This window comes from Clavelina lepadiformis, chromosome 4 (assembly GCF_947623445.1).
Source record: "Clavelina lepadiformis chromosome 4, kaClaLepa1.1, whole genome shotgun sequence".
In the NCBI taxonomy this organism is placed as follows: Eukaryota; Metazoa; Chordata; class Ascidiacea; order Aplousobranchia; family Clavelinidae; genus Clavelina; species Clavelina lepadiformis.
Window position 1 is genome coordinate 6855762 of NC_135243.1, and position 27321 is coordinate 6883082.

Genomic DNA, 27321 nt, shown 5'->3' on the forward strand with positions numbered 1-27321 from the left:
GCTAGATGTTCGTAAATCGTTTGTATTTACCAGTAGTTAACTGAATAATGTGGTGGTAGCGTAAATATAACTCTAAATTGTTTACCTGTAACAGCAATAATTGTAGAAAAGTTGTATAAATTTGTTGATTTCAAAGTCACTTACCCGATTATTCCAACTCCATACCACCCAGAAACCTCAGTCAAACTCAAAACAAGTAAAAGTCCAACAAAGAAAAACAGTTGTTCATTTTGCTTCAAGTTTAAACAAATGTGACTTTAACAGTCGTTAACACTGTTATAAACAAATCAGAACGCAGAGAAATTCAAGAATTAAAATTCTATTTACATGCGGTGTTGCGTGTGCAACAAACACTGCTAATGAATTATAGTGTTACACAATTCACTTTTTCGATAAAACACGAATTTGACAAGAAATGATTGCGCTTAATCACATTGGCCTTCAACGTGGTTTTGAAGACATCTGGATTACGTTTCAACATCCCATTATAAGAAATACCGCAATAAAATCCGTTATGATTTACCTGTTTTGTAAGCATTTAGAGAATTTGGTGATATTTTAACGGCGTGCACTAATTTCATATGTACTCACGTTGACTTAACAAATATTTTCATGGGTTTAAGGGTCTTTGCTACAATACAGGAGCTCGGAAAGTTGGAACAAGCGTTCATTTTCTCTTTTATTGAATAACAATTTAACCTATATAAACAATGATAGCAGAGCAATTATAATGCCCTAAAAAATTAATTTAAATTTGGGTTGGATTATCTCAAAGTGTGTTTGGATACTTGCTGTATGTGAATGTTGCAGGGCCCAAAAAAGTGAAAAAATACATCTTCATTTTCCTAAAATATCAAATCGTGATTTGTTAGTTCTGCTGTCAGCTATAAGTCTGTTGATACGGAAATCACGTTGTAAAAGAATGATGAAAAGAATTTTATCTTTCATGTTAAATCGCCTACTTCGTGTGCCACTGGCAATTCAGTTAAAGGTTTTTAGCAGTGACGCACATATACAGCATTGCATATAATTAGAGTGCGTATACTTGTTCAGCACACAGTTGGGCATAATAGCGTAGATTGTCAGTTGAAATAACATTTGTTTGAAATTGAAGCAAAATGAACAAATTGCTTTTCTTCGTTGGACTTCTACTTCTTCTCAGTTTCACTGAAGTTTCGTCGTTCAACAATGGTGGACTTCGCGGGTAAGATGTTACTTTGTACAACCAATTGATCAGTTGCGTTAGTTGCTTACAGGCATAAATTTTAACACGATGCTTATGAGACTTAATACAATGTTTTAAGCAACAGATTAAAAGATTAAGCCTATTTTTCAACCACTAAAAATGATGTTACACACTTGTTACGATGAATACAAATGTTAAAGATTTATAAGTTTGTACTTTAAATAGCTTTTTAACCCTTTGATTTGTTCAATGCAACATGTAGAAGAGTACTTCATGGCTATGATTTAAAGGAAAGGATTAAAACAGGTAAACTGCTTGTATTGCTATGTACTTTGTTCATGTGACGTTCGTGTTTAAATGGTAATTTTAAAAATTGATATATCTGCAATATTGATATGGTTTTATATTTTTGTACGTGTAGATTATGGTTTATATGTGAAACCATGATGGCGTTTAATCTCGAATGTTTTGCAATTTTATGAACAGAGATCAGCAATGAATTAACCGACACACAGGATCGAGCACGACGAAATGTTGCCGAAGAAAAAGACAGTTATGGACCGCCTAGTGGGATGTCCGCCTAGATGTGGCAAATAAAATATCATTTGTGCCAATAGGTTGGCAGTGCATGTAATTTTTTGCAAATTTATTTGACGAATGTAATAAATATGACAATGTGCACACCCAATCATGCATCTCTTTAATTTGGAAAATATGATTACTCATTCAGACGACAGTGAAATTGGCCAAATAATGTCAAAATAAATGAATAAAATAAAGCATCTAACTATATACCGGTGTTTAAAAACACAAGTTATAGAGAGAAAACAGGAAGAAATTCAATTTTAAGAAATTACCCATGCCCAACAAGTTTCTAACAACGTGAAATCAATAATATTGCTTTCTTTTGTTGACAGCAATGAATTAACCGACACACAGGATCGAGTAAGGCGAAATGTTGCGGAAGAACAAGACGTTGAATTGGGCCCGCGCAGTGGCAAATAAAATATCATGTGTGTTAACAGTTATGCGTTGTATTTATTTGCAAATCTATTTGAAGAATATAATAAATATGAAAATATGCACACCCAAACGTTGCATTACTTTAATTTGGAAAGTATGATTAATTAATTTTGCCGTGAAATTGGCTAAATCAGGTTTTCCCAAGCTTTTGGGGCCACGGACCCTTATTCGTAAACATTTTTTTCTTGGACCCCAACCTTATGTCGTATCAATTTTTGTGCCTAACCAACGAGGAAAGGTAATTTAAACCCGAAAATAAATAACACTAAATCATGTTTATTAACAACAATGAAAACATCAATGCGTTGTATTTGGTTGTTTTTACTACACAATATATCTATCTATTCTGGAATCAATTTGAGACAAGTGTGGCAAAATAATATTTCGCACCATTGTTTGTTTGGTTTTCGTGTGTTTTCCCACGCTTTTATTTTTGTTAGTTAATTAACAGTTAGCTTTTATTCTGTTTGTTATCACCTTGATTTCTTTTGTCCACTGCCTTATTTCATGTTGTTCTCTTTGGCGCCTCAAGTGTTTCGATGTGGTCGAACGCGGAATTATTGCGTGTCCTTTATCGGTTGGTGTCCCGCATTGGCTTCAGGCGGGAGGGGTTGCCTTCCTGAAACAACGTGGCCTTCGAGGTCAGTCTAGATACGAGCGTTCAGGACGAGGACCTGTCGTTTTGGTTGGTCCTCGGATCTGCTCTTGTTGCTTTGATTGTATTTTATCGACTTGATTTGAACGTGTGTCCCGAACGTTAAGCCCCAAACGGAGAGGAGTGTTTTTAATGTCTTATGAAAATACAATCGAGCTACATTGAAAAACGTTCGTTGGCTTTCAGTGGGCTGTTAAAGCGGTAGAAAACGTACCTGGCAAAGTGAACTCGTAAATCAGAATCTACGGCGAGTCTGGACCCCCAGTGCAGCCATCACCGATCCCAGTTTGGAAAATCCTGAGCTAAATAAAATCCAACATAAAAAAATAAAGTACTGTATTCAATTTTGTACTGGTACTTAAAGACAAGAAATACAGAGACCAATCAGCAAGTATCTAAATTTTAAGAAATTACACTTACGAAATTACCTTATTAACACAATTCTTTTAGTACTGCAATGACTCACGTTTCAACATCCTATTATAAGAAACACTGCAATAAAATCCGTTATGATTTACCTGTTTTGTAAGCATTTAGCAAATTTGGTGTTATTTTAACGTCGTGCACTAATTTCGTATATACTCACGTTGACTTAACAAATACTTTCATGGGATTAAAGGTCTATGCTAAAATGCAGGGGCTCGGAAAGTTGGAACAAGCGTTCATTTACTCTTTTATTGAATAACAATATTGACCTATATAAACAATGATAGCAGAGCAATTATAATGCCCTAAAAAATTAATTTAGAGTCAGGTTTGATTATCTCAACGTGTGTTTGGATACTTGCTGTATGTGAATGTTGCAGAGGCCAAAAAAGCAGGCTTGTCCATGGGAATGGGATTCCCACGGGAATCCCATGGGAAATGTCCCATGGGATGTGATGGGATGGGACAGCACGAATTGCAATTCCCATGGCATTGAAAATTTGCTAAATGAGCACAGTGACTCGGAATATGAGTACCAATGATAATAAATTGTCATAGATAGACAACTTTTCTGAACTTTAAAGTTAACAAAGTCAATAAATTTTGTCGTTTTGTATCTCTCTTTGTACATGTAGTCAATTCTAATAGACATTAGACTTAAATTTCCATAAATTTAATAACATTTATTGAATTGTATTTTGATGGGATGGCATGGGATGGGATGGGATGGGACAGGCATGAATTGCTATGGGATGGGATGGGATGGGACAGAAAAAAATGTCCCATGGACAAGCCTGCAAAAAAGTGAAAAAATACATCTTCATTTTTCTGAAATATCAAATCGTGATTTGTTAGTTCTGCTGTCAGCTAAGTCTGTTGATACGGAAATCACGTTGTAAAAGAATGGTAAAAAGAATTTTGTCTTTTTATGTTAAATCGCCTACTTCGTGTGCCCCTCGCAATTCAGACAAAGGCTTTTAACAGTGACGCACATATACAGCATTGCATATAATTAGAGTGCCTATACTTGTTCAGTACACAGCTGGGCATAATAGCGTGGATTGTCAGTTGAAATACCCTTTGTTTGAAATCGAAGCAAAATGAACAAATTGCTTTTCTTCGTTGGACTTCTACTTCTTCTCAGTTTCACTGAAGTTTCGTCGTTCAACAATGGTGGACTTCGCGGGTAAGATGTTACTTTGTACAACCAATTGATCTGTTGCGTTAGTTGCTTACAAACATAAACTTTAACACGGTGCTTATGAGACTTAATACAATGGTTTGAGCAACAGATTAAACGATTAAAAGTATCTTTCAACTACTAAAAATGATGTTACACACTTGTTACGATGAAGACAAGTGTTAAAGATTTATAACTATATACTTTAAATAGCTTTTTAACACTTTGATTTATTCAATGCAACATGTAGAAAAGTGCTTCATGGCTATGATTTAAAGGAAAGGATTAAAACAGGTAAACTGCTTGTACTGCTATGTACTTTGTTCGGGGACATTCTTGTTTAAATGGTAATTTTAAAAATAGATATATCTGCAATATTGATATGGTTTTATATTTTTGTACGTGTAGATTATGGTTTTATTTGTGATATCATGATGGCGTTTAATCTCGAATGTTTTGCAATTTTATGAACAGAGATCAGCAATGAATTAACCGACACACAGGATCGAGCAAGACGAAACGTTGCCGAAGAAAGTGACGGTTATGAGTGCCCGCGTTGCGTTATGCGTTGACGAATGTGATAGATATGACAATGTTCACACCCAATCATGCATCTCTTTAATTTGGAAAATATGATTACTCATTCAGACGACCGTGAAATTGGCCAAATAATGTCAAAATAAATGAATAAAATAAAGCATCTAACTATATACCGGTGTTTGAAAACACAAGTTATAGAGAGAAAACAGGAAGAAATTCAGTTTTAAAAAATTACCCAACAAGTTTCTATCAACGTGAAATCTATAATATTGCTTTCTTTTGTTGACGATAAAGAAGCATCATACAGACACCTACCATACCATACTACCTACCATACTTGTATATAGTACTTACCATACTTTGGGTGCTTTGCAACATCTAGTAAGTATGACAACTTTGAACGGGCTATACACAGCACTGTGTGTTTTGCTACGTATGAGATAAATGCTTGAGTTAAGTTTTATTGTTCAAGACAAAAGAAATGATTCTTTCAAATATACCAAACACAAAACACACCGCATTGTCTTTCCGATATGATATGATGGGATAAGAAACATTACGATAAGAAGCCTTCAAAAGTAACAACGAAAATATTTATCACGTATATATTTGTTTATCAGTTCACAATGCGACGATTTGTTTAAGCAAACACTGACGTCTGAACTTAATTCATCATCCCAGCAAGCAAACAGCACGATAACGCATGTTCCGACAAACTTTTCCGTTTGGATCAGAGTGTTAAAACAAATGTTTCTTTCTTTCCGCTTCTTCACATCTGCTTCTTTTATTCAAGGGATAAATTGATGATAAGTAATAGAGTGACATAGTAGTACTATCAATGCACGAAATCATTTGTGTGCTATAAGTCAATAGCTATAGGGAGTCGCATTTTTAAGACGTTAGACAACATGAACCAAGCTCTTTTGATGTATTGTCTTTTGTTACTAGTTGTAAGTTAGCAAATATTATCATTTTACGATATTTTATTTCATTTCTTGCGTCATATGTTTATCGAAGCCTCATTAGTAGGGCGATTATTTTTTGACTTGTCAAAAAAAGTCAAAAATTTGTCAAATTTACAGCGTTAGGTCAAAAATTGTCAAAATTGTTTCAAAAGTCAAAATTTTTTACCAAGTCAAAATTGCTTACAAATTGCATTGTCGTGGTGTCGTAGAGGTTGCACTGTAGGTGAACTTGTCATTTTACATTGCACACCTTGCAGCCTACTTTATACTGTTGTAAATGGCCCATTGTCTACTTATTGTGAATCAGCTCTTGCTTCGGTTTTGCTTTAGATACTTCATGTATCTTTAGTTTAGACCAGTGGTTCCCAACCCTTTTTGGTGTCGGGGCCGAATTTCAAACTTCAGAGTAGCCTACGTATGGAGTCGCATGAAAACACTCAAGTAATTAGAACGAAAATTTTAAAGCATGAAAGCATGTACCAACGAATAGCAACACTAACAAGAAAAATAACACAAATCAATTTAATGTCCAACTTGACTCCAACTCTAACTGAAAAGTCAAAAAATAATCGCCCTAATTATTATATACAGATTATTTATATTTTTTGAGGGATTTTCAGGTGTCAATGAGAGCCGCAAGAAGGCTTGGTACCGCATGCGTCTCTAAGAGCTGCGGTTTGGAATCACTGGTTTAGACAAATGTATTGAACAGTTTTTGTTGTGTTTTAGTTCCAGCTTTTTTGGCAGTGATTTGTAATTAGCACATTTCCCTTTTCAGAATAGGCTAGGTCTGTGTTCACATTTTTGCCCTTCTTTACAACAATAAACTTTAACTTTTTGTACAATAATGGGTAATTTAACTACTTGAAATCTTCATACGTCAAAATTTGTCAAAAAAAAGTTTTTTTATGTCAAAATTTGTCAAAATTTTCAATTTCTAGGTCAAAAACTATCGTTTTTTAGGTCAAAAAATAATCGCCCTACTCATTACCAACGAGTCGTCGTCAGGCCTGCCGTCGCTTGATCTTCCAAATCCGGACCAGGCTTACTAAGAACTCTACAGCAGCTCCATACATCATGACATGCGTGTGAAGCTTCGCCTAGCATAAGACTTTGATTAGTTAGCCATTTGGCATTCGATTTTGACCTATAGACTGTTGGTTATACAGTTCATAACCTATTACAACGTTTTTTCAGGTGTTCCTAAAAGTTTACTACTCTGTCGGTGTTCCTAAAAGTGTAATTGAAGAGAAACCTGAAATAACTAAACTAACATAATAATGTCCAAACATTGAGACAACTTAAGTTTTTACAACAAAACAGTTTAGGTAATAAAATGAATTCATATTATCAACACTACAACAAGACTGCATGCTGGCACACTGTCACAACGAATTTAACCAGCCAACTGAAAATATCACTTGACATACCAAATGTTTTCACACGTGTTCTGATTGTCAACACGTTTGCAACATGTTCCACCCGCTCTTGGTGTTTTCTATGTGTTGCAGGAGTGTGACACCTGACACTTTACAGCTTCTAAAGCACACAGCAGCAGCCTACTGCAACATTGAAAAAACGCACAGAAACGCAAGCACAGCATAGTTTGTGTTGTATCAAGTGTTATGTTGATGGAAAAGCCTTGACAGTGTATAGCTTCTTTTTTCATTTACTTTTGTAAATAAAATCGTACGATTTTGTAAAAGAATCGCTTACTTCGTGTTTAATTAAAACGTAATTACTTACAATGCTTATGTCAATAAGAGGTCAAAAAGTTAAAATTGAAATGTTAAAATTTTCTTTGTCCTGAAATATCAAATCGTGATTTAGTAGTTCCGCTGCTAACTAAGTCTGTTCATATGAAAATCACGTTTTGGAAGAAAATTTGTCTGCATCGTGACTTGTTGCAAATCCAGCTGAAGGGTTTTAACAGTGACGCAATCATAGCTATGTGTACAAGCAGATTGCGTTTTCGTGCACGGCCCAATGTACGTCATTACAGATCAGATCAGCAGGCGAAGCATATCTTTGAAACTAAAGCAACATGAACAAATTCATTTTCATCGTTGAACTTCTACTTATGGTCAGTGTGACTGAGGTTTTTTGGGTTTCTGCTAAATATCCCAGACAAGAGTTTCCCTCAAATATACTCCATAATGAGTAGTTTATACGTTTATTGCTTAGAGCCTTAGACATATACATAAATTTCACGCGATGTTTTTGGGGCTTGAAATTATTTAACAGCAGACAAAAAACAACATATATCGATTTTAATCAAGAACAAATGACAATTTGAAACTTGTTATAATAAAAGAATTTCAAGATTTTGTGGTTTTATTTGGTATTTTTAATAAATTTCACTTTCACTTTCTTCTTACATATCAATATGCAAAAGACCAGTATATACTGATTTCAGATATCCAAGTTTCAGGAAAAAGTTTGACACAGGTCAATTTTATCACATAAAAAATATTCTTTATCAAAAAAAAATATTGATCTGTTTTACATAGACAACAAAAAAAATTAATCTGCGAAAGTGGTGAGGTTTTTCATATTTTATGTAGTTTAGTTTATTTTAGCATTTCAATAACTTCAACTTCAATTTCTTCACAACCTGTGGAATTTTATGAGCAGTTATCAGCAATGAATTAACCGGCACAGTAAACCGAGCTCGACGAAATGTTGCAGAAGGAAGCTCATGATTGGAGGCCGCGGGGTAGCAAATAACTTTTCATGTGCAGTAACAGTTTATCGGTGTAATTGCTTCATTACGTATAACACATTTTGACAAACAATTGCAACAAATAAACATAATAAACCTAACAATATGCACACCAAATCAAGTATCTTTTGGAATGTATTTATTCATTCAAACTGCATGCCGTGAATTTAGTGATCACAGTTTCTGATTGTTCAGTCAGTTATTTATTTTTTGTTTAGTTATTTCTTTTTAGTTGAAGTTGCCTAATAGTTCTCGGAATATTCATTTAATTATAGTTATTCGCAGTTCGAAAAAGTTACTTCATATCGCTTTTTATTTGCTGTTAAAGTCAAAACTTAAAATTTATTCTTAAGTATTTGTGCAATTTTGTATACATTCGTGTAAATTTAAATAAATACAGTACATAACAATACAATCTAAAACAAGTTCATAAAACTCATAAGAAAAACTTAGTTCATACAAAATAAAGCATAATTAATTTTAATTGAATTCAAACAATATCTTATAAATTAAAATAACTTCCAATTAATTTATATAACAAGTTCAAAAAAATAAAATGCGCAATAAACTTGAAACGCACTTGAATACGTAGACCTGTGGCATAAACGAAGATTTGAACACAAGGTATCAAGAAGAACAGCCCCACCGCCCCAGCTTGTTCCTATATAGTACCAATCGTCTTATCAAGGCGGTCCGAGATGCAAGTGTCTTGTGTAATGCTGATTTCATGCATAAGTAGTTTTTCCAAATTTGCACGTATTATGAGGTGCACATCGATCGTTAAGCTTCTTGCATTTTGACGAAGCATTTTGGAAAATATAAGTTTACATAAGTATAAGCTCTAGGTTTACAAAGAAACCTTGCTTATATAATTATAGCTATAATAAGCTACTGCATTAACATATTCAATTTCTCCTCACTCAAAGCTCTTCATAATCTATTCGCCAAGTTTTTCATTTTCTATTTTAACAGCAAAATTGCTTTCAGGGAGAATGTTCTGATACGTGCCAAGGAGCAGCGGAGGTCCTCTGACATGTTCCGATTGTGAAAAAATGCTGTTGTGGGGCATTACAAGCTGGATTGTCAAATGTGCATTTTCCGCAAAACCCGGTGTGTATATATTCTCTGGTCTATCTAGCTACATCAGATGGTCGTACATAGTCATGGAAAAGCAGTTGGAAAATAGCAAAAAAACTTCAAAGATTTTTGTCAGAAACCAAAATTGTAGCGTTTTAAAAGTGTTAGACATTTATGTAGATATTGTAAGCTGTTTAACCATTTTTAAATCCATGATTTTAACGTTACTTGATGTGGCCGCTTTGGTTTAAATTGAAAGTAAATGATATTGTGATGTAATTAGTTGTATATTTTGCTATTAAAATCATTTAGACAGTAAAATCATGTTGCATTTTGAAGTATTTCAAATTTTTGTTAAAATAATCTTATAAGTTTCATAACTCTGCCCTTGTTTTTCACACAGCTAATCCTACAGTCACTTGTACGCCGCTGACCAATAATAGCAAAGAAATTAATGCATATAAGTCAGGCTTAAAGCAAATATACTTATATCATAAATTTACTTACAATACCAGATTGAATTCAAAATTTTCAATACTAACTTTTCAACATTCTATTTTTAGTGTATATGGTAAACTTCAAAAATAAACGACTTTTGTAAAAATAAGAATTCCAAACTTGTAAAATATTTTTTGTTTCTTATAATTTTTTTTTGTTATGTTTTACATTGAACTCCACACCCGGAAGCATTGCTGCCAACTCCGTTTTAATGTAGTTTCTAAAAATTTTTCTCTCAAAGCTACATAGCTTTTAATAAATAATGGAGTATTATTCTGAGTATAAAAAGTCAGATACATTCAAGCTCAATTTATTTTCTTGGTTTCATTAATCTAGTTGCGTAACAAATTAACAATTGCGTCAAACCTCCAACTGAAGAGTTACGTTAGCTTATACAAATGCAGAGGCTACTTGGCGCTAGAATTTTCAACCGAATGCTCAATCGCATCTGGTAAAAGTAAAATTTGTTGCTCTTTAGGATTAACGTATGACAACTTTGCAGTGGTATGATAAACAAGATTAAATTAAAATTGAGGGATTAATAAGTGGGCATACGCCTTTATGTGCTGCACTTGGATTGCCGGCTGCTGCCTTCCTATGGTTACGTAGGAGGAAATGCTATAGAAAATGTTTCATACATTTTACAATGATGGTTCTGTTTTTTTTTCGGCTATATCGTTATCCGATTGTTCTTTTGGTTCCTTTATCAAATACCTCAATTCTTGATTTTCACCTGTAAAACCGCAATTCAAGTTTCAAATGTTCAAACAAGAAGGTTTTGAGATTGAAATAAAAGTAACAACAAAGTTTCTTGTGTGTTCAATAACATACTTCTCGTTAAATCCTCGCCTTTTGCCCAAGTTTGTAGTTGATCTGATGCAAAGATAAGAAAAATGACCGCTCCAAATGCGCCAATTGCTGCCGCTAACCAAAACACCTTTTTCCAGCTTGACACAGACTACACATGACAAAGAAAAAGCTTTTGCACTCGTTCGTCCAAACGTTCTCAAAATAGTTACCAGCTGACATATGAGCCTGTGAAAGACACTGTGCACAAGACAGTGATATTACATGACGTTACTTGTCGAAAACTACAGCTTCTGTATTGCTAAGTATTTTAAGTGGTTCAGCGTAAGCTTATTCCCGGTCAATTTATCTTCATTCTATTCAATGTCGATTAATTCATGCTTACAGCTAGTAACAAATTGTTTTTAACTCGGTTGAGAAGTTTAGGGTTGAACCGAAAAAGGTTGATTTTATTTACCAGATTGCATTTGATCAGAATGAGTTTAAAAGAGTCATCCAACACTTCAAACATAACTTACGTTGTCACTTAGAAGCGCTCCTGATATTTGCGGTGCAACAAAACCCATCAAGGAAGCTAACGTGTTTGATACGGAATAAATGATTCCACCAAAACGTGGTGCAATATCAACAAAGGAACAAGCGTGTCCTGAAGCTAGGGCATTGAAACAAAAAGGCATTTTGTTTATAAGTAAAGTTTTTAACAAAACTTCATTAATAGTCAAAAACTTATACTTGATATCGCACAAAAAATAAATAAATAATACACGTAAGTATACAAAGTACTTACAAGTAAGACCGAGAATTCCCCCTGAAACTGATATCAGGGCAACGGCCGGCCAAGTATTGCAGTTCAAGTAACCTAGAACCACCAATGAAATGCTGGATATAGTCATAGGCAACACAGAAGCAACCTATATTACAAATACGAAAATTTTAAGTCAAAGAAACGTTTCAATAAAACGGACAGATAACTAAATCTTGTTCAGTTTCAGTTCAGTTTACTGCGATCTTATATTAATGGGTAAAGTTTGCTTCTTACCTTTCGAACAGTAATGACTCTCGTTAGTCTTTTAGTAAGGATCATATCAGCAATGAAACTTCCGCCAAGGTTTAAAATGAGTCTAATTAGGAACGGAATAGCAGCAAGAAAACCGACCTGTTGAAATCTGGTATTTTGAATCAATCTTTCTTTTTGTTTGCTATAACCGTATAACGTTTGTTTTTTAACCGATGAAGAAATTTATCATAAAATAAATATGTGACTAACGTTAAATTTATAAAAATACGGACTATTTTATAAATTTAGCAAGTCAAATTTTGCAGGTTTATTCCCAACTTTTATTTTTCTTTCTCCTTTTCAAAAGGGTACATTTTGATTTTCATTTTTGCTTTCTTTTTCAACATATTTACATATAGGATGCAAATGAGATTAATGAAATATTTTCTGTCTCAACATATGGCTATTTCTTTTTTTCAACGTTCGATAAATGTGTGACTTTCAAGAAAAGCAAACACAACCTAAACAAGACTTAAATGGTGATAAATCGAGACAAAGACCGAGATAAAATAGCTTTAAGCGTCCACCTGGCTTTAAAGCAATAAGTTACTCTTCACGGCTACACTCGGCGGCGCTATACTATCCTGGTAATGCTTTTGCACAAAAAAAAAACAATATAAATGTCTATCGGAAAATGTGTAACGTATACGGAAGAGCAAAAAACTCCGCTTGTAACATATTAGCGACATATGAAATTTTTAAACACATTTTGGTTCCTGTCTTTCAGTTTTTATGAACAGCGAGTTATAGAAAGTTATATAAAAGAATAAGAACCCACAGATTTAATTTCCAAACCGTGGACCCTTGCAATGTACGTCGGGGCCATTATGCCGAGCGAGAACGTCAAATAATTCTCGGTCAGATGTGAAGCAATCGTCGCCCATACTGGAACGGATCTTGCCATTTTAAGCCAAGGTATTGCTTCTGTTTCCCTTGGAACCTAAACAAAAATTGCTGAGAGAATAAGAACGAATAAATACAACATTTTAAAAGCTGTTTTTGTATTGTTTGGTAAATCTGTGTTGGCACCTTGTCACCGTGTATGCTTTGTTCAATGTAGTCCTTTTCCTGACGTGATATCCGTGGGTGTTCGGCCGGTGTATTATGAATTATGGACAACCAAACTACTGAGAATAGTATCCCAATAGCTCCTGCGTAAAGCAATTCCAGTATTACGTATGAGAAAAGGCAAGTAGTGCAAATTAATGACATATTTTTACGAGGAGTCTAGAAATGTTAATACGTGCGAATAAAACGATAAATGACCTGTAATGTAAAAAGACGCCTCCCATCCCAAAGAGCTCACTATTCCGCCGACAACGGGATACACAACAAAGTACCCCATGGATAACCCTGACAGAGTGATGGAAACCAAACGACTTCTCTCCAGCGGGGGAGCCCAGTTACCCCAAGCAACCCATGCGGTTGGAAACGTCACACCCTGAATCATACATAAAAGGTGGTTTAGTTAGCTTGTGGTCAGTGGTCAGTTACTTGTATGTGTATGTGTAGTATAAATCTCAAACTGTTGAGGTCGATAGGTTATCGTGTATAAGGAAAACATAATAAAAAAGTAATCCTTTTATATGTCAATCGCCTGACACAGAAATGTGTCTTTAGGCAAGCAGTTATTAGGTTTCGAAGTTATACCAAAAGAATGTAGCAAGTTTAGAAATCTTATTAATTTGGTAAATATATATTTTTTTAATGCGTAAAATATTTTGCTATGTTGGTTCTTTTCATATTCGTTCCGCGCAAAAAAATATTCATTATAGTTCCTATTTCAATCTAGTTGTGAAATTAATTTCAAGCAAAACTTTTACGTTGGTATTTGTTTATTGACGACAAATATTAGCATTGACGACAGCATTAGGTATAGAATACTGCTTCAGCAAATATTCTTTGTTTATAAAGCTCACACATATATTTCTCTGGGGCGCAATTGTTAGGTGGTAGTTTGTTAACGTTTGTTAACTGTCCTGCTAGATGTTCGTAAATCGTTTGTATTTACCAGTAGTTAACTGAATAATGTGGTGGTAGCGTAAATATAACTCTAAATTGTTTACCTGTAACAGCAATAATTGTAGAAAAGTTGTATAAATTTGTTGATTTCAAAGTCACTTACCCGATTATTCCAACTCCATACCACCCAGAAACCTCAGTCAAACTCAAAACAAGTAAAAGTCCAACAAAGAAAAACAGTTGTTCATTTTGCTTCAAGTTTAAACAAATGTGACTTTAACAGTCGTTAACACTGTTATAAACAAAACAGAACGCAGAGAAATTCAAGAATTAAAATTCTATTTACATGCGGTGTTGCGTGTGCAACAAACACTGCTAATGAATTATAGTGTTACACAATTCACTTTTTCGATAAAACACGAATTTGACAAGAAATGATTGCGCTTAATCACATTGGCCTTCAACGTGGTTTTGAAGACATCTGGATTACGTTTCAACATCCCATTATAAGAAATACCGCAATAAAATCCGTTATGATTTACCTGTTTTGTAAGCATTTAGAGAATTTGGTGATATTTTAACGGCGTGCACTAATTTCATATGTACTCACGTTGACTTAACAAATATTTTCATGGGTTTAAGGGTCTTTGCTACAATACAGGAGCTCGGAAAGTTGGAACAAGCGTTCATTTTCTCTTTTATTGAATAACAATTTAACCTATATAAACAATGATAGCAGAGCAATTATAATGCCCTAAAAAATTAATTTAAATTTGGGTTGGATTATCTCAAAGTGTGTTTGGATACTTGCTGTATGTGAATGTTGCAGGGCCCAAAAAAGTGAAAAAATACATCTTCATTTTCCTAAAATATCAAATCGTGATTTGTTAGCTCCCCTCTCAGCTAAGTCTGTTGATACGGAAATCACGTTGTAAAAGAATGGTAAAAAGAATTTTATCTTTCATGTTAAATCGCCTACTTCGTGTGCCCCTCGCATTTCAGTTAAAGGCTTTTAACAGTGACGCACATATACAGCGTTGTATATAATTAGAGTGCGTTTACTTGTTCAACACACAGTTGGGCATAATAGCGTAGATTGTCTGTTGAAATAACATTTGTTTGAAATTGAAGCAAAATGAACAAATTGCTTTTCTTCGTTGGACTTCTGCTTCTTCTCAGTTTCACTGAAGTTTCGTCGTTTCACAGTCCCGGGTAAGATGTTACTTTGTACAACCAATTGATCAGTTGCGTTAGTTGCTTACAAACATAAATTTATGTTTATGAGACTTAATACAATGTTTTAAGTAGCATATTAAAAGGCTAAACGTATCTTTCATCCACTAAAAATAACGTTACACACTTGTTACGATGAAGACAAGTGTTAAAGGTTTATAAGTTTGTACATTAAAAAGCTTTTTAACACTTTGATTTATTCAATGTAACATGTAGGAAATTACGTCATGGCGATGATTTAAAGGAAAGGATTAACACAGGTAAACCGCTTGTATTGCTATGTACTTTGTTCATGTGACGTTCTTGTTTATATAATAACTTTAAATTTTGTTTTGATAAAAATAGATATATCGGCAATACTATGATGGTTTTACATTTTTGTACGTGTAGATTATGGTTTATATGTGCAATCATGATGGCGTTTAATCTCAAATATTTTGCTATTTTATGAACAGAGATCAGCAATGAATTAACTGAGACACAGGATCGAGCAAGACGAAACGTTGCCAAAGAAAAAGACGGTTATGGGCCTGGATGCCCGCCCAGATGTGGCAAATAAAATATTATTTGTGTCAATAGGTTGGCAGTGTATATTTTTGCAAAGTTATTTGGCGAATGTAATAAATATGACAATGTGCACACCCAATCATGCATCTCTTTAATTTGGAAAATGTGATTACTCATTCAGACGACCGTGAAATTAGCCAAATAATGTCAAAAATAATAAATAAAAAAGTATTCAACTATATACCGGTGTTTGGAAACACGAGTTATAGAGGGAAAACAGCAAGAAAATCAGTTTTAGAAAATTACCCTTAACCAACAAGTTTCTAACAAAGTGAAATCAATAATATTGCTTTCTTTTGTTGATGATAAAGAAGCATCATACAGACTCCCACTGACCATACTTTGAGTGCTTTGCAACATCTAGTAAATATGATAACTTTGAACGGGCTATACACAGCATTATGTGTTTTGTTAAGTATTATATAAATGCTTGAATTAATTTTATTGTTCAAGGCAAAAGAACTGATTATTTCAAAGATACCAAACACAAAACGCAAAGCATGCATTGTCTTTCCGATATGATATGTTATGATATGATAAGAAACATTACGATAACAAACCTTCAAAAGTAACAACGAAAACATTTATCACGGATATATTTGTTTATCAGTTTACAATGCGACGATTTGTTTAACCAAACATTGACATCAGAACTCAATTCATCATCCCAGCAAGCAAACAGCACGATAACGCATGTTCCGACAAGCTTTTGCGTTTGGATCAGAGTGTTAAGACAAATGTTTCTTTTTTTCCGCTTCTTCACATCTGCTTCTTTTATTCACGAGATAAATTGATGATAAGTGACAAAGGGACATAGCAGTACTATCATGGCACGGAATCATTTGCTTGCTTGATTTTCCAAATCCGGACCAGACTTACCAAGAACTCTGCACCAGCGCCATACATCATGACATGCTTGTGAGGCTGCGCCTAGCATATGACTGTGATAAGTTAGCCATTTTGCATTCGATTTTGACCTATAGACTGTTGGTTATACATATCATAACCTACTACAACCTTTTCTCTGGTCTAAACTGTAACCTAGGCTTTTCTGTTGGTTTCTTAAAAGCGTAATTGAAGAGAAACCTGAAATAACTAAGCTAACATAATAATGTCCAAACATGGAGAAAACTTAAGCTTTTACAACAAAACAGTTTAGATAATAAAATGAATTCATGTTATCAACACTACAACAAGACTGCATGCCTGCTGGAACATGACTGCTGGATCACTTTCACAACGAATTAAACTAACCAACTGAAAATATCACTTGACATACGATATGTTTTCACACGTGTTTTCTGATTGTCAACTCGTGTGCAATATGTTGGTGTTTTCTCCATCTTGGTGTTTTCTTCGTGTTGCAGGAGATCGACACCGAACACTTAACTACTTTTAATGCACACAGCAGCAGCCTACTGCAACATTAAAAAAACGCATAGAAACGCAAGCACAGCATGTTTTGTGTTGTATCAAGTGTTGTGTTGATGGAAAAAGCTTGACAGTGTATAGTTTCTTTTTACATTTACTTTTGTGAATAAAATTGTACGTTTTTGTAAAAGAATCGCTTACTTCGTGCTAAAACATTTCGTGTTTAATTAATTACAATTATTTAATTACAATGCTCATGTCAATAAGAGGACAAAAAGTTAAAATTGAAATGTTAAACTTTTGTTTGTCCTGAAATATCGAATCGTGATTTAGTAGTTCCGCTGCTAGCTAAGTCTGTTCATATGAAAATTACGTTTTGGAAGAAAAGTTGTCTGCATCGTGACTTGTTGCAAACCCAGCAGGAGGTTTTACCAGTGACGCAATCATAGCTATGTGTACAAGCAGCCTGCGTTTTTGTGCACGATCCAATGTACAGCATAACAGAACAGATCAACAGGCGAAACATTTCTTTGAAACTAAAGGAAAACCAACAAATTATTATTTTTCATCGTTGGACTTCTACTTGTTGTCAGTTTGACTGAGGTTTTTTCGGTTTCTGCTAAATATCCCAGACAAGAGTTTCCCTCAAATATACTCCATAATGAGTAGTTACGTTTATTACTTAGACATATACATAAATTTCACGCGATGTATTTGGGGCTTGAAATTTTTTAAACAGCAGATAAAAAACAACATATATCGATTTTAATCAAGAACAAATGACAATTAGAAAGTTGTTATAATAAAAGAATTTCAAGATTTTGTGGTTTTAATTGGTATTTTTAATAATTTCACTTTGACTTTTTTCTTACATCACAACATGCAGAAGCCAAGTATATACTGGTTTCAGATTTCCAAGTTTCAGGAAAAAAGTTGGAGCAGTCAAATTTTATCTCCTAAAAAATGTTCTTTATCAAATAAAATATTGATCTGTTTTACATAGACAACAAAAATTAATTAATCTGCGAAAGTGGTGAGGTTTTTCATATCTTACGTATTTCCGTTTATTTTAGCATTATAATAACATTTCGCCTCAACCTGTGGAATTTTATGAACAGTTATCAGCAATGAATTAACCGGCACAGAAAACCGAACACGATGAAACGTTGCAGAAGGAAATGCCGATGATTGGAGGCCGCGGGGTGGCAAATAACCATGTGCAGTAACAGTTTATCAGTGTAATTACTTTATTTTGTATAACACATTTTGACAGGCAATTGCAAATAAACATAATAAACCTAACAATATGCACCCCAAACCAAGTATCTTTTGGAATGTAATTATTCATTCAAACTGCATGCCGTGAATTTGGTGATCACAGTTTCTGATTGTTCAGTCAGTTATTTATTTTCTGTTTAGTTATTTCTTTTTAGTTGAAGTTGAAGTTGGAAGTTAATAGTTCTCGGAATATTTATTTAATTATAGTTATTCGCAGTTCGAAAAAGTTACTTCATATCGCTTTTTATTTGCTGTTAAAGTCAAAACTTAAAATTTATTGTTAAGTATTTGTGCAATTTTGTATACATTCATGTAAATTTAAATAAATACAGTACATAACAATACAATCTAAAACAAGTTCATAGAACTCATAAGAAAAACTTAGTTTATACAAAATAAACCATGATTAATTTTAATTGAATTCAAACAATATCTTATAAATTAAAATAATTTCCAACTAATTTATATAACAAGTTCAAAAAAATAAAATGCGCAATAAACTTGAAACGCACTTGAATAGGTAGACCTGTGGCATAAACGAAGATTTGAACACAAGGCATCAAGAAGAGTAGTCCCACCGCCCCAGCTTGTTCCCACCAATCGTCTTATCAAGGCGGTCCCAGATGCAAGTTTCTTGTGTAATGCTGATTTCATGCATAAGTAATTTTTCCAAATTCGCAGGTATTATGATGTGCGCATCGTTAAGCGTCTTGCTTTTTGACGAAGTATTTTAGAAAATATAGGTTGTGAGCTCTAAGTTTACAAAGAAACCTTACCTATAATTATAGCGATAATAAGCTACTGCATTAACATACTCAACTTCTCCTCACTCAGAGCTCTTCATAATCTACTCGCCAAGTTTTGCATTTTCTATTTTAACAGCAAAATTGCTTACAGGGAGAATGCTCTGATACGTGCCAAGGGGCAGCGGACGTCCTCTGACATGTTCCGATTGTGAAAAAATTCTGTTGTGGGGCATTACAAGCTGGAATGTCAAATGTGCGTTTTCCGCAAAACCCGGTGTGTATATATTCTCTGGTCTATCTGGCTACATCAGATTGTTGTACATAGACATGGAAAAGCAGTTGGAAAATAGCAAAAAAACTTCAAAGATATTTGTCAGAAACCAAAATTGTAGCGTTTTAAAAGTGTTAGACATTTATGTAGATATGGTAAGCTGTTTAACCATTTTTAAATCCATGATTTTAACGTTACTTGATGTGGCCGCTTTGGTTTAAATTGAAAGTAAATGATATTGTGATGTAATTAGTTGTATATTTTGCTATTTAAATCATTTAGACAGTAAAATCATGTTGCATTTTGAAGTATTTCAAATTTTTGTTAAACTAATCTTATAATTTTCGTAACTCTGCCCTTGCTTTTCACACTGCTAATCCTACAGTCACTTGTACGCCGCTGACCAATAATAGCAGGGCAATTAATGCATATAAGTCAGGCTTAAAGCAGATATACTTATATCATAAATTTACTTACAATACCAGATTGAATTCAAAATTTTCAATACTAACTTTTCAACATTCTATTTTTAGTGTATATGGTAAACTTAAAAAATAAACAACTTTTGTAAAAATAAGAATTCCAAACTTGTAAAACATTTTCTGTTTCTTATAATTTATTTTTTTGTGATGTTTTACATTGAACTCGACACCCGGAAGAATTGCTGCCAACTCCGTGTTAATGTAGTTTCTAAACATTTTTCTCTCAGAGCTACATAGCTTTTAATAAATAATGGAGTATTAGTCTGAGTATAGAAAGGTAGATACACTCATGCTCAATTTATATTCTTGGTTTGATTAAACTATTTGCGTAGCAATTGCGATTCTGTTTTTTTTTCGGCTATATCGTTATCCCATTGTTCTTTTGGTTCCTTTATCAAATACCTCAATTCTTGCTTTTCATCTGTAAAAACGCAATTCAAGTTTCAAATGTTCAAACAAGAAGATTTTAAGATTGAAATAAAAGTAACAACAAAGTTTCTTTTGTGTTCAATAACATACTTCTCGTTAAATCCTCGCCTTTTGCCCAAGTTTGTAGTTGATCTGATGCAAAGATAAGAAAAATGACTGCTCCAAATGCGCCAATTGCTGCCGCTAACCAAAACACCTTCTTCCAGCTTGACACAGACTACACATGACAAAGAAAAAGCTTTTGCACTCGTTCGTCCAAACGTTCTCAAAATAGTTACCAGCTGACATATGAGCCTGTGAAAGACACTGTGCACAAGACAGTGATATTACATGACGTTACTTGTCGAAAACTACAGCTTTTGTATTGCTAAGTATTTTAAGTGGTTCAGCGTAAGCTTATTCCCGGTCAACTTGTCTTCATTCTGTTCAATGTCGATTAATTCATGCTTATAGCTAGTAACAAATTGTTTTTAACTCGGTTGAGAAGTTTAGGGTTGAACCGAAAAAGTTTGATTTTATTTGCCAGATTGTATTTGACCAGAATGAGTTTAAAGGAGCCATCCAACACTTCAAACATAACTTACGTTGTCACTTAGAAGTGCTCCTGATATTTGCGGTGCAACAAAACCCATCAAGGAAGCTAACGTGTTTGATACGGAATAAATGATTCCACCAAAACGTGGTGCAATATCAACAAAGGAACAAGCGTGTCCTGAAGCTAAGGCATTGAAACAAAAAGGCATTTTGTTTATAAGTGAAGTTTTTAAAAAAACTTCATTAATATATAGCCGTAAACTTATACTTGATATCGCACCAAAAATAAATAAATAATACACGCAAGTATACAAAGTACTTACAAGTAAGACCGAGAATTCCCCCTGAAACTGATATCAGGGCAACGGCCGGCCAAGTATTGCAGTTCAAGTAACCTAGAACCACCAATGAAATGCTGGATATAGTCATAGGCAACACAGAAGCAACCTATATTATAAAACGAAAATTTTAAGTCAAAGAAACGTTTCAATAAAACGGACAGATAAGTAAATCATGTTCAGTTTCAGTTCAGTTTACTGCGATATTATATTAATGGGTAAAGTTTGCTTCTTACCTTTCGAACAGTAATGACTCTCGTTAGTCTTTTAGTAAGGATCATATCAGCAATGAAACTTCCGCCAAGGTTTAAAATGAGTCTAATTAGGAACGGAATAGCAGCAAGAAAACCGACCTGTTGAAATCTGGTATTGTGAATCAATCTTTCTTTTTGTTTGTCGGTATATGTTGCCGGCAATAAGAACAAACGTGTGCACTAAATTAGCCACATCGTCGTTGCTATAACGATTGTCTTTGAAACGATGAAGAAATTTATCATAAAATAAATTCGTGACTTACGTTAAATTTATAAAAATGCGGAGTATTTTATAAATTTAGCAAGTCAAATTTTGCAGGGTTACTTCCAACTTTTATTTTTCTTTCTCCTTTTCAAAAGGGTACATTTTGTGTTTCATTTTTGCTTTCTTTTCCAACATATTTACATATAGGATGCAAATGAGATTAATGAAATATTTTCTGTCTCAACATATGGCTATTTCTTTTTTTCAACGTTCAATAAATGTGTGACTTTCAAGAAAAGCAAACACAACCTAAACAAGACTTAAATGGTGATAAATCGAGACAAAGACCGAGATAAAATAGCTTTAAGCGTCCACCTGGCTTTAAAGCAATAAGTTACTCTTCACGGCTACACTCGGCGGCGCTATACTATCCTGGTAATGCTTTTGCACAAAAAAAAAACAATATAAATGTCTATCGGAAAATGTGTAACGTATACGGAAGAGCAAAAAACTCCGCTTGTAACATATTAGCGACATATGAAATTTTTAAACACATTTTGGTTCCTGTCTTTCAGTTTTTATGAACAGCGAGTTATAGAAAGTTATATAAAAGAATAAGAACCTACAGATTTAATTTCCAAACCGTGAACCCTTGCAATGTACGTCGGGGCCATTATGCCGAGCGAGAACGTCAAATAATTCTCAGTCAGATGTGAAGCAATCGTCGCCCATACTGGAACGGATTTTGCCATTTTAAGCCAAGGTATTGCTTCTGTTTCCCTTGGAACCTAAACAAAAATTGCTGAGAGAATAAGAACGAATAAATACAACATTTTAAAAGCTGTTTTTGTATTGTTTGGTAAATCTGTGTTGGCACCTTGTCACCGTGTATGCTTTGTTCAATGTAGTCCTTTTCCTGACGTGATATCCGTGGGTGTTCTGACGGTGTATTATGAATTATGGACAACCAAACTACTGAGAAAAGTATCCCAATAGCTCCTGCGTAAAGCAATTCCAGTATTACGTATGAGAAAAGGCAAGTAGTGCAAATTCATGACATATTTTTACGAGGAGTCTAGAAATGTTAATACGTGCGAATAAAACGATAAATGACCTGTAATGTAAAAAGACGCCTCCCATCCCAAAGAGCTCACTATTCCGCCGACAACGGGATACACAACAAAGTACCCCATGGATAACCCTGACAGAGTGATGGAAACCAAACGACTTCTCTCCAGCGGGGGGGCCCAGTTACCCCAAGCAACCCATGCGGTTGGAAACGTCACACCCTGAATTATACATAAAAGGTGGTTTAGTTAGCTTGTGGTCAGTGGTCAGTTACTTATATGTGTATGTGTAGTATAAAGCTCATACTGTTGAGGTTGATAGGTTATCGTGTAAGGAAAACATAATAGAAAAGTAATCCTTTTAAAATATTTTACTATGTTGGTTCTTTTCATATTCGTTCCGCGCAAAAAAATATTCATTATAGTTCCTATTTCAATCTAGTTGTGAAATTAATTTCAAGCAAAACTTTTACGTTGGCATTTGTTTATTGACGACAAATATTAGCATTGACGACAGCATTAGGTATATAGAATACTGCTTCAGCAAATATTCTTTGTTTATAAAGCTCACACGTATATTTCTCTGGGGCGCAATTGTTAGTTGGTAGTGTTAATGAATTACTGAATTACAATGCAGCAAATCAGAAAATGATGCATTTGCCCTTTATCGTTAGCGAAGCTGAGATAACTGTTTTCAGTTCAGTCCGTAACAAAAAAGTGCAGTATGCATTAGCTTAACCTTAAGTATTTAAAACCTCACATTTTACATGTAACGGTAGCAATATATGAACAATGAAATATGTTCCCGCGAGTACTCGGCATGTAGTCATGTTTGTTTGAGGAAGGTCATACTATTAGGTCATACATTAGATCATACATATTTTGTGAATGATTTGGAAACCTAGAATGTGATGATGACTTAATACACATATTGTCTGAAGGACATCCTACATACAAGAAATTACAATCAGGCTACCGTAAAATACTCAACCAGATGCATATTGACATGAGAAACGCGAACCTATGGGTAACCAGAAACATACTTTTAACAAATACCTATGTATTAACGATTAGGACCTTGTGCCTGTGCAGCAATAGATAGCCTACATTTTTCCATATTTTACGCTTTTGGCTTTTTGAAAACGTCCATCAGTGTACTATTATCCAGCTCAACACACTGTTCACGGAAACAGTAACACTTACTTGAAGAATTCCCAAAGTAATTCGTAAAGCGACCAACAAAGCTAAACTACTCCGAGCCACAACCGGCACCAATAGAGTAAGTAGAGCGCAGAGTAACGACGAAACTCCTAAAACGATACGTATCCCATATCGTTTTGCCATCCAAGCTCCTGGAAAATTAGTCACACAGTATCCGTAGTAAAACGATCCCATCACTAATGTTTGTTCTGTGATAGACCAATCAAAATCTACGTCCTACGACACAAATAAACCTTAGATTGATAACTCACAGATTGTCTCAAACACATCGTACTTTCAAACCGATTCTCAAAAACAATTATTATCATTTTTTGGTTAATAAAGCAATACCTTCGGTTTGTCGTCTGTTATTGTCATATTGATCTGTCGAGCGCATGTGCCAGTGGTCGTTGAATTGTCCGGTGAATGACTTACAGTCTGAAAGTACAAACTTCTTACAAATCAAGATCGCAAAATTCTTCCAAACAAACCCATTAACTGTAGTCTGCTCTGGTTAATTCATAATACTTTGCGGAACAACTCAATGATTTTCATTATCTTGTGCCATCACGTACCATGTTAACAATTGCAATATTAATTCCATTTCTCAATGAGTAAGCGTTCAATGTAGCCAGCGCTGTCATCACCGCTAAAACGTATCTTGCTTTGATGTAGCATCCGGGAGTTTCCTCCTGTGAAAATCAAAGCATAAAACTATAATTTGGTCTCATTGGTTGTGAGTTGACTTGTTAGATCTCAAGTATCAAGTTTTAGCCATGCATTTTTTCTCATACAAAAATCTAAATGTGCGTTTTCAACTCTCTGTGATTGACAACAAGGACAGAAGAAATTACTGTAAGTACGAAGCTGGAAGACATTGTTTATAATTGCGTTATGACAACCTGCTTTATCCATTTGCCAAACGGCTTTAGGCTCTCAAATGCTATAAGCTGCGGCTATAATTACTTTTTAGAGCTTGTAAACAGGGGCAGCTTGTATTATTTTTAACGTCTTACAACATAACCATTAACATAACCATAACCATAACAAAAATGTTTTAAACGCTCTTGAAAAAAAATACTGTTTTTTCATGTAAAATTACCCGCAGTTCGGTCTATAACAATTTTTCTCCCGTTTTTACAAGAATGCGCATGGTCATATGCGTCATACATATGCGTCATGGACTATCTGCAGTAAAATACCGGATTACCGGTTCATGAAACTTCATCGTATGTTACTGATGCAACTATAGGTTTTTTCACGTCTACCAATATGCAAGGTATTCGTGTCCGCAGTAACATATACACTTTCCTGTCCTTATAGTTCATATCGGTTTCCATTTTCCTTCAGTTAGCTTGACTATATAATCGTGCTCACAAAATCTTTGGCTTGAAAGACTGTGGAACTCTTTTTGCGGATGGCGTCCTAACCCTAGGTAGCACAAAAAATGCAGCACAAACTAATCATTTGGGTGATTGGAAAAATCACAAAAAGGTGTATGGTTGTTGTTCCAGTAACGATACTTTGCGAACTAATGCTTGATAACGAAATTTTTGTAAATTTGTAAAACAGCAATCTAAAAGTAAATAAACTAACAATCAACCGAGAATCATGCGTTTAAAGGCAATGTAGTTTTGTACGTTGGCGGTATAGTTGAACCGAACACACTAGGCTACCATTGCAAAGCCCTTAAGCGAGATATGAATGACGCTTGCTTCTGTTCAGTGGCACTGGTAGACATTCGGTGCCACATACCGATACAAATAAAACAAGTAAAATATGTATAGGCTATCAATCGGAACTTGTACAATAGAAAAGTTCGGTAAACGAGGCTACAGAGGTGCGGAACCATCGCTGAGTTTAGGTCGTGCAAACACTTCTCTCCGTCCGAGAATAGAAAATGTGATACCATACCATAACATATCATTGCAAAACGAAGTGATAAAAAGCTGCGTTTGCAGTAATAAAATACCTCAAGTATGTTTGTGGTCTTTGAATGTACCGCCATTTTCGTAACTTTTCGACTTATTCTACTTCTACTAAAGCAAAAAAACAACTGGGCTGCAGCTAATTGTTAAATGACTCCTGTGTACACTTTATGATCACAAAATGCAGAATACCCAGAAGCGAAATACTAGTTCAATACAAATTCAGAATACCTGGAGGCGTAATATAATCTGAATTTACATTTTTTGATCTTTTTTTTACTACACCAAAACATGCAGCTATCATGTAAGTAATTATACTGAACGATTTTTGATGTAAGCTACTAATTCTACCCAATGTCAACATTTAGATGCTACATGAAATCTATTTGTTATACCGCTTCAATTACATGTTACGTTAAGCATACTGTACTTCGGCTGTCGGATCAGTGAATAAAAACGTTTCACAGCGTATAGGCTATTGCTGCTTGCGGTTACGCTATCGTTATAGGAAATAAAATTGTCCAATTCTAACCTAAATTAGCCGTGTTTCCGAAATTTGAGAAACGTACGTCGAGATGTTTCCGTAGCAGCGACAGTTTTCTCCGTGCTATTTCACGCGTATATCACTTCACATTACGATCAGCCTCACAGAATGTTCATGGTTGCGTAGTTTACGTCATGGTTCAACGGCAGAGCGCTGAGACTGTGCATGGTGGGCGGACTGTTTTTCCTATTTTGTCTTATCGTGACCTGCTAATGTCTGATAAGTATTTCCGCTCGTGAAAATTTAAAACAAGCGTCAGCGCAACACATGCTATACCCTGAATATACTGTATAGAAAGATTCAAATCTTGCAAATCATGGCATAAAAATTTTGGAACGCGTTTCTTCAGCATTATATACGTTGAAATACGCCAATTCGTTTGAACTATCAATTATATCAGAAAAGGTATTAATAATCGTATTTTCCATTCACTACAGAGTAAGCATGATGGCTGCCACAATATAGCACTCCATATTGCGTTTATTATACTTTGTTGATAACAGAAAAGTTAGCTTTACAGTACCTGTTTCAACTGCAAAATCTATTACTTAGCCCATGTCCGCTTTTTTCGCCAGCTCCACTATGAATAGCGTAGGCTAAGCCATAAAGGCCTGTTGGCTTGAAAATTCATAGCCCGTCACATACAGTGACTGCAAAGTTTCCTGTTTGGGGAACACAGTACTTCTGTGACGACGACAGATGGTGCGTGCAGAAACACAACTATTGGCTTGAAAACGGTATGCCTAGTCAACATTAGCAGCATTATACAGTTGTCT

The 27321-nt window shown here is 34.6% G+C and overlaps 2 protein-coding genes and 3 long non-coding RNA genes across 13 annotated transcripts; 3 read left to right on the plus strand and 2 right to left on the minus strand.

Moving 5' to 3' along the window:
• Positions 1–938: 938 nt before the first annotated feature.
• LOC143452098 (uncharacterized) lies at positions 939–1929 on the plus strand. Its single transcript, XR_013114942.1, has 3 exons — positions 939–1204; positions 1449–1492; positions 1673–1929. It is a non-coding gene; the product is annotated as an uncharacterized LOC143452098 (long non-coding RNA).
• A 2174-nt stretch (positions 1930–4103) lies between these two features.
• LOC143452139 (uncharacterized) lies at positions 4104–5180 on the plus strand. The gene is made up of 3 exons (XR_013114949.1): positions 4104–4476; positions 4721–4764; positions 4945–5180. It is a non-coding gene; the product is annotated as an uncharacterized LOC143452139 (long non-coding RNA).
• A 5386-nt stretch (positions 5181–10566) lies between these two features.
• On the minus strand, positions 10567–13576 carry LOC143452630 (sodium-dependent phosphate transport protein 4-like). Of its 3 annotated transcripts, none has more exons than XR_013115076.1 (8): positions 13403–13576; positions 13166–13287; positions 12915–13076; positions 12119–12235; positions 11867–11990; positions 11598–11731; positions 11104–11307; positions 10567–11005 (listed from the first exon to the last, which is right to left on the minus strand). XR_013115076.1 is itself a non-coding variant. In XM_076953667.1 (8 exons), the coding sequence occupies exons 1-8, from the start codon at positions 13479–13481 to the stop codon at positions 10914–10916; spliced, it is 957 nt and encodes a 318-aa protein (XP_076809782.1). In that variant the 5' UTR covers positions 13482–13576; the 3' UTR covers positions 10567–10913. The 3 variants fall into 3 exon arrangements, 1 of the variants encoding a protein (XP_076809782.1); XR_013115075.1 differs by having other exon boundaries at positions 11104–11319; XM_076953667.1 differs by having other exon boundaries at positions 11104–11230.
• A 1544-nt stretch (positions 13577–15120) lies between these two features.
• On the plus strand, positions 15121–15977 carry LOC143452677 (uncharacterized). Its single transcript, XR_013115086.1, has 3 exons — positions 15121–15310; positions 15548–15591; positions 15787–15977. It is a non-coding gene; the product is annotated as an uncharacterized LOC143452677 (long non-coding RNA).
• A 4295-nt stretch (positions 15978–20272) lies between these two features.
• Positions 20273–27279, minus strand: LOC143452631 (sialin-like). 7 transcript variants are annotated; one of them, XM_076953673.1, is made up of 12 exons: positions 26571–26973; positions 24649–24765; positions 24425–24511; positions 24077–24310; positions 22921–23095; positions 22684–22805; positions 22433–22594; positions 21584–21700; positions 21333–21456; positions 21060–21193; positions 20566–20692; positions 20277–20467 (listed from the first exon to the last, which is right to left on the minus strand). In XM_076953673.1, exons 2-12 carry the CDS (start codon positions 24715–24717, stop codon positions 20367–20369), a joined length of 1452 nt encoding a protein of 483 aa, XP_076809788.1. In that variant the 5' UTR covers positions 24718–24765; positions 26571–26973; the 3' UTR covers positions 20277–20366. The 7 variants fall into 7 exon arrangements, 5 of the variants coding, with proteins under 5 accessions (XP_076809789.1, XP_076809788.1, XP_076809787.1 ...); XM_076953672.1 differs by having other exon boundaries at positions 26534–26973; XM_076953671.1 differs by lacking the exon at positions 26571–26973 and adding an exon at positions 27069–27279 and having other exon boundaries at positions 20278–20467.
• Between the last annotated feature and the right edge of the window lie 42 nt (positions 27280–27321).

What these genes read in the sequence shown, in the direction of transcription:
- LOC143452630 (XM_076953667.1), bottom strand. Translation starts at nt 13,481, where the DNA reads ATGGGGTACTTTGTTGTGTATCCCGTTGTCGGCGGAATAGTGAGCTCT. An exon ending in ACGGTTTGGAAATTAAATCT is followed by an intron (nt 12,236 to 12,914) that starts GTGGGTTCTTAT and finishes AGATTTCAACAG; the next exon opens with GTCGGTTTTCTTGCTGCTAT. An exon ending in GAGTCATTACTGTTCGAAAG is followed by an intron (nt 11,991 to 12,118) that starts GTAAGAAGCAAA and finishes TTTGTAATATAG; the next exon opens with GTTGCTTCTGTGTTGCCTAT.
- LOC143452631 (XM_076953670.1), bottom strand. Translation starts at nt 26,081, where the DNA reads ATGGCGGTACATTCAAAGACCACAAACATACTTGAG. An exon ending in GGCGTCTTTTTACATTACAG is followed by an intron (nt 22,806 to 22,920) that starts GTCATTTATCGT and finishes TGCTTTACGCAG; the next exon opens with GAGCTATTGGGATACTTTTC. An exon ending in GAGCACTTCTAAGTGACAAC is followed by an intron (nt 20,693 to 21,059) that starts GTAAGTTATGTT and finishes TGTCATGTGTAG; the next exon opens with TCTGTGTCAAGCTGGAAGAA.